The 6740-nt window shown below is 48.3% G+C and overlaps 1 protein-coding gene across 1 annotated transcript; it reads left to right on the plus strand.

Annotated features, from left to right (window-relative positions):
- Window positions 1-330: 330 nt before the first annotated feature.
- Gpx6 (glutathione peroxidase 6) lies at window positions 331-6740 on the plus strand. Its single transcript, XM_004670821.2, has 5 exons — window positions 331-417; window positions 2004-2157; window positions 3714-3831; window positions 4294-4393; window positions 6534-6740. The coding sequence occupies exons 1-5, from the start codon at window positions 331-333 to the stop codon at window positions 6738-6740; spliced, it is 666 nt and encodes a 221-aa protein (XP_004670878.2).

Consider the following 6740-nt stretch of genomic DNA (forward strand, 5'->3'; position numbering starts at 1 on the left):
CCAGCTTTCATTTGCAGACAAATCTCACGAGTACTTTGTTGGAAAACAGAGTTCTGGTTGCAGAGCCCCAAGGAACCGATGCCAGTCACTTGGAGAGAGGAAAGATGGTGTCTCAGGTTCCAGAGAGGAAGGCTTCCACCTACACCTGCCTGAACAGGTGCCTGTCTGTGTGTCTCCTGTCCCAGGTGGGGAGGAGGGAAGGAGGGAGGGAGCCTGTGAGGGCTGCTCTGTGATTGGATGGTGCCCATTTAAGCTGGTACCTCTTGGAGGATCAAAAGGGGTCAAGATCCCTGGAGACCTCAGACTCACCCAGTCCTCCTGGCACCAGCGATGTTCCAGCAGTTCTGCGCCTCCTGTCTTTTCCCACTGTTCCTGGCTGGCTTAGCTCAGGAGACCCTGAAGCCACAAAAGATGAAGGTGAGCATCCCACAGGGGATGTGAGCAGATTTCTGCACCTGACAGTGGCTTGACCACCAGAGATGCAGGGGCTCAGGCCGCCTGCCAGCCTTGCTTTGCAGACTTCTGTTCCCGAGGCTCTCTGCTGCAGCCGCTCTCTTGCCGTGATGGACCATCTGCCATGCATCTTCTCTAGTGGTTCTGATGTGTGTGTGTGTGTGTGTGTGTGTGTGTGTGAGAGAGAGAGAGAGAGAGAGAGACAGAGTAGGGGGAACCCCTGGTGCCTGCTTGACAACCCAGCCCTATTCTGTTCCATGCTGGTCTGGAACTTGGGGGAGCCCCGTGGGTCCTGGAAAATGAGCAGTAAGGTAGCAAATGGATAGAGAGGAAGATGAACTTGGTTGCTCCTGGGCAGGGTGTTTGGCCCACAGACACAGGAAATGGGTAGAGACGCTGGCATTAGAATAGGTTCCAGGAGTCTCAGGGTGAGGAAAAGAGATTTCTTCAGTGAATCATAAAACAGGCCACCAAGGCTGTTCATTTTAGGAAAGGTGATGTGGTGAGGAGGAGGTGAAGTTAGACTTTTTGAGTTAGAACCACACTCAGGGTCTGGAAGCAACGCACGGGAGGAGGGGCTTCTTGGGAGTGTAGCACTTTGTCTCATTCAGGGGTAACCTCCTCCATCTCTTCATCGGGTCTGTAGGTGAGGGATGGTCTGGGACAGGTGAGTGATTGACAGGCTCCCAGGACCAGGCCATTTTGTTTCTGGTCAGAAACAAGTGGTTCTTCTCTTTCTCATGTAACCAGGCAAACAGAAGGTGGGGGTCCTTCCTTCAAAGACCGCTAAGCCTAGGTCCGCCCAATGTTCCCCCCACCATCAAGAGCAAAGACCCTAAAATCATTTAGGAGATGGGCAGCAGGTCCAGGCTGAAGTAGGGCATAGAGGATTAGGGTCTTCACTCTTGTGACTTTCAGGACTCGGGAGGATGACAGTAGGGGACCTGGTAGATGGAGTTAGTTGTTGCAGGACCACGTGAGGAGATCAAGTCCCACGAAGGTGAACAGGACAGCTGGGACGGACACCACAGCCTTTCAATCTATGTTCCCTCGGGCCTAACTACCCACAAAAGGAGCCTGCCTCGACTAACTGTTTAACATCATTGAAAACCTTCACGTCACTGTGGCTTTAGGCCAGTTACACATCTTCTGTGGGTTTCTTTCTTGTCTAAAAGATGGGGAGCCATTCCTATCACCCAGTGCAGTGATCTCTAGACCTGAGTTCACCTGAGAATCACCCACAGATTCTTTTTTTTTCTCCTTTTTTTGGTTTTTTGAGGTAGGGTCTCACTCTGGTCCAGGCTGACCTGGGATTTACTATGTAGTCTCAGGGTGACCTCAAACTCACGGTGATCCTTCTACCTCTGCCTCCCAAATGCTGGGATTAAAGGTGTGCGCCACCATGCCTAGCCACCCACAGATTCTTTAGACCTGATCTTTGAGGCTTTTTTCATCATCATCATTATTATTTTTAAATAATATATATGTATATATTTGTTGTTGTTTTTTTATAAGATCACATCACTATAGGTTCTTCTGTGATATTCCAGGTGGACTGCAACGCAGGAGTGACTGGCACCATCTACGAGTACGGCGCCCTCACCCTGAGCAGCGAGGAGTACATCCAGTTCAAGCAGTATGCCGGCAAGCACGTCCTCTTCGTCAACGTGGCCACCTACTGAGGCCTGACGGCCCAGTATCCTGGTAAGCCCTCAAGCTGCAGTTCTGTCAGAGCTGGCTCTGTCAGATAGCCACGTTTGAATTCTGGGTTTCACTCGTGCTCTTGCTGGGGCCTGGCGATGGGGTGAGTGAAGACACGGCCGTTCCCCTGATTCTTATTCCCATCTCGCTACTCATCCGCCAGGAGAATTATCTCCAGGTGCTAAGACTTTCTCAAAGAGTTGGTGAAGACCACTGGGAACATGTTTGTGGCTGAACAAAGCTAATCTGTTGCCCATTCCCTGCGGGAAAATAAATACCGTTGATCCAAGGGCTTCTGAGAAAGTCCTGGAAGGAGCTAGGAAGACACACAGCATCTGAACTTGCAGTAGGTGGCTTGGGGAAGGACTCAAGGAATTATAACGCTTCAGGAAAGGAGAAAATGGGGCAATTCTATGATGACACATCTCGATAAATCATATCTACGTGGTGAAAGAAACTTTCATATCATATGTGTTCTATTACCCTTCTCCATTGAAGTCTTTTTTTTCGGGGGTGGGGGAGGCTTTTCGAGGCAGGGTCTCACTCTAGCTCAGGCTGACCTGGAATTCTCTCTGAATTCTCAAGGAGGCCTCGAACTCACAGCAATCCTCCTACCTCTGCCTCCCTAGTGCTAGGATTAAAGGCGTGTGCCACAACGCCCAGCTCACTGAAGTCTTTTTTTCCCATCTCAAGGGCCCCTTTCTAGTTTTCTGGCATCTACACACACACACATACACACACACACACACACACACACACACACCCCAACATAAGCATACATATATATAAAAATTTGAGGGCTGGAGAGATGGCTTAGCAGCTAAGGCGCTTGCCTGCAAAGCCAAAGGACCCAGGTTCAACTCCCTGGGACCCACGTAAGCCAGATGGTGGTACATGTGTGTTGGAGTTCATTTGCAGTGGCTGGAGGCCCTGACACACCCATTCTCTCTCTCTGGCTATTTTTCTCTCTCTCCCTCTCTTTTTCAAATAAATAAATATAAATAAAATATTAAAATCCTTTGAGTCAGGCATGGTGGCACACACCTTTAATCCCAGCACTTGGGAGGCAGAGGTAGGAGGATTGCCATGAGTTCGAGGCCACTCTGAGACTACATAGTGAATTCCAGGTCAGCCTGGGATAGAGTGAGACCCTACCTTGAGAAAAATGTTGTTTTGTTGTTGTTGTTTTGTTTTTTTTTTTAATTCCATCATTTCTTTTTATTTTTCTTTTTAGTTTTTCGAGGTTAGGGTCTTACTCGAGCCCAGGCTGACCTGGAATTTACTATGTAGTTTCAGGGCGGTCTCAAATTCACAGTGATCTTCCTACCTCTGCCTCTCAAGTGCTGGAATTTAAGGCATGTGCCACCACACCCTAAGGAAGGACCTCTAACCACTGAACCGTCTCCCCAGCCCACCAGCAGTCATGGGGATGCTTCTGATTGCTCTGCCTGCTTGGTCTGTTCTCAGGACCTCAGTGCGCTCCTGTGACAGGGGTAGGCCCGGGGTCTTCATGTGTGGAGGACAGCATCTGCTCCCGCTCGTCTCTCTTCTCCCCACAGAACTGAATGCACTACAGGAGGAGCTGAGGCCTTTTGGTGTGGTAGTGTTGGGTTTCCCTTGTAACCAGTTTGGAAAACAAGAACCAGGAAAGAACTCAGAGATCCTCTCTGGGCTCAAGTGAGTGCCTGCAAGGGGCTCTGCAGAGGCCACCACGATTCCCTTTCTTTCTCTGCCTGTAGGCCCTCTCATTCTGGAAACTTCTAGGGTAGGTGATAGATCAGTAAGTTGAAGAATGTTCTCATGACGTATTGAATTAAGCTGACCTCTGCTTAGGTATTCTTCTCTCTTCCTTTGAGTCCTTGATGGTGGGAGTAAGGGAAGCTATTATGGAGAAGAAATCCCAGGGAAAGGAGTGGGCCTAGGAAATGGAAATAGCTCAGGAAGTCTCAAGTGGAAATATCCCCATCCTGCTTCCTTGGAATTCTCTCTGGGTGCCGTGACACTCTGGTCCCTGAGCTTTCTTTCCTTATCTCCTTTGTACAGCTTCTCTGTCTTTATCTCTTCTGGCCTTTTGTGGGGTGGCCATTCCATCTCTCCTTGACTTAATTTGGGTCTCTTGGGAACACTGTTTCACTGCAGATATGTACGTCCAGGTGGCGGCTTTGTCCCCAATTTCCAGCTCTTTGAGAAAGGGGATGTGAATGGAGACAAAGAACAGAAAGTCTTCACCTTCCTAAAGGTGAGTGAAGAAAAACCTGGCATGGATGGGTGAAACTGAGAAGGTCTGGCATGGATGGGTGAGAGTTTATCTTGGAGAAAAAAAAAAAAAAGATTTAGGGGCTGGAGAGATGACTTGGTGGTTAAGGTGTTTGTCTGTGAAGCCAATAGACCTAGGTTCAATTCCCCAGGACCCACATAAGCCAGATGCACGAGGTGATGCATGCATCTGGAGTTCATTTACATTGGCTGAAGGCCCTGGCGTGACCATTCTCTCTCTCTCTCTCTCTCTCAAGTAAAAAAAGTGGGGCTGGAGAAATAACTTAGCGGTTAAGGGGGTTACCTGCAAAGCCAAAGGACCTTGGCTCAATTCCCCAGGACCCACGTAAGCCAGATGCACAAGAGGGCTCCCCAGGACCCACATAAGGACCTGAATGTGTCTAGAGTTCATTTGCAGTGGCTGGAGGCCCTGGTGCACCCATTCTCTCTCTGCCTCTCTCTTTCTCTCCCAAACAAATAAATGAAAATAAAGTTTAAAAAAAAAAAAGAAAAACAAAAAAGGAATAAAAACATTTAAATTTATGGTTATTATAGAGTTTCGATTTTTTTGTTTTTGGTTTTTTGAGGTGGGGTCTTGCTCTAGCCCAGGCTGACCTGGAATTCACTCTGTATTCTCAGGGTGGCCTTGAACTCATGGGGATCCTCCTACCTCACCTCCTGAGTGCTGGGATTAAAGGCATGCACCACCACACTCAGCTGATTTTTACTTTTTCTTATTGTCAAAGTAGTTATTGAACTTCTGTGGCTTATGAAGCCCTAAATTCTGGACAACTACCACTTTAAAACCAATCCATTATTTTTCACCTAAGGAAACAGAAGACTCTCTTACTGAGGCATCATGATTAAAATCAGGCGAAAACGGGAGGGCAGGCAGGGAGGACAGGATTCTTTCTGTTGACTGCTACACGTTATAACATCTGTAGACTGGCAGTTGGTGTGCTGGTGGTGATGCCTTGCAGGGTCTGTGGTGGGCTTGCAGCGCATCACTCAGTTAACACAGTAAAACACTGGGGCTGGAGAGACTGCTCGGTTGATAAAGGTATTTGTTGCTAAGCTTGTTGGACTGGGGTTCAATTCCCCAGTACCCGTGTAAATCTAGACTCATATAAGTGGGGCATGGAGTTCACTTACAGGGGCAAGAGCATCCATTCTTATTCTTTCCCACTTTAAAAAAAAAGGAGCCGGGCATGGTGTCGCACGCCTTTAATCCCAGCACTCGGGAGGCAGAGGTAGGAGGATTGCCATGAGTTCAAGGTCACCCTGAGATGACAGAGTTAATTCCAGGTCAGCCTGGACCAGAGTGAGACCCTACCTCGAAAAACCAAAAAAAAAAAAAAAAAAAAAAGGGGGGGGCTGGAGAGATGGCTTAGCGGTTAAGCGCTTGCCTGTGAAGCCTAAGGACTGCGGTTCGAGGCTCGGTTCCCCAGGTCCCACGTTAGCCAGATGCACAAGGGGGCACCCGCGTCTGGAGTTCGTTTGCAGTGGCTGGAAGCCCTGGCGCGCCCATTCTCACTCTCTGCCTCTGTCCCTCTCAAATAAATAAATAAATAAATAATATATATAATTATAATATAAATATAAATATTATATATATATATAATTTATTTATTTATTTATTTGAGAGAGAGAAGAGGCAGAGAGTGAAAGAATGGGCAGACCTCCAGCCACTGCAAAGGAACTCCAGATGCATGCACCCCCTTGGGCATCTGGCTTACTTGTATCCTAGAGAATTGAACTGGGATCCTCTGATTTGCAGGCAAACACCTTAACCGCTAAGCCATCTCTCTAGCCCCTCTTTCCCTCTTAAATAAATAAATTTTTTAATAAGCCAGCATGGTGGCACACACCTTTAATCCCAGCACTGGATAGGCAGAGAGGTAGAAGGGTCGCTATGAGTTTGGGCCAGCCTGAGACTACATAGTGAATTCCAGGTCAGCCTGAGATACAGTGAGACCCTACCTTGAAAAACAAAGACAAAACAAATGTTTAATAAAACAGTAAAGCATTAAGGATGTATAAGGGTGGGTGGACCCTCTAGAGATAAGGAGACTGGACCACACAGAAGCAGAAATTATCTTTCTGTTTTCCACCTCTCTGTTCAGAACGCCTGCCCTCCGACCTCTGAACTTGTGGGCTCTCCAAAACAACTGTTCTGGGAGCCCATCAAGACTCACGACATCCGCTGGAACTTCGAGAAGTTCCTGGTGGGGCCCGATGGGGTCCCCGTCATGCGCTGGTTCCACCAGACTCCCGTGAGCACCGTCAAGGCCGACATCCTGGAGTACCTACAGCAGTCCCGAGCCCAGTAG

The sequence above is a fragment of the Jaculus jaculus genome, chromosome 13 (assembly GCF_020740685.1).
Source record: "Jaculus jaculus isolate mJacJac1 chromosome 13, mJacJac1.mat.Y.cur, whole genome shotgun sequence".
Taxonomy (NCBI): Eukaryota; Metazoa; Chordata; class Mammalia; order Rodentia; family Dipodidae; genus Jaculus; species Jaculus jaculus.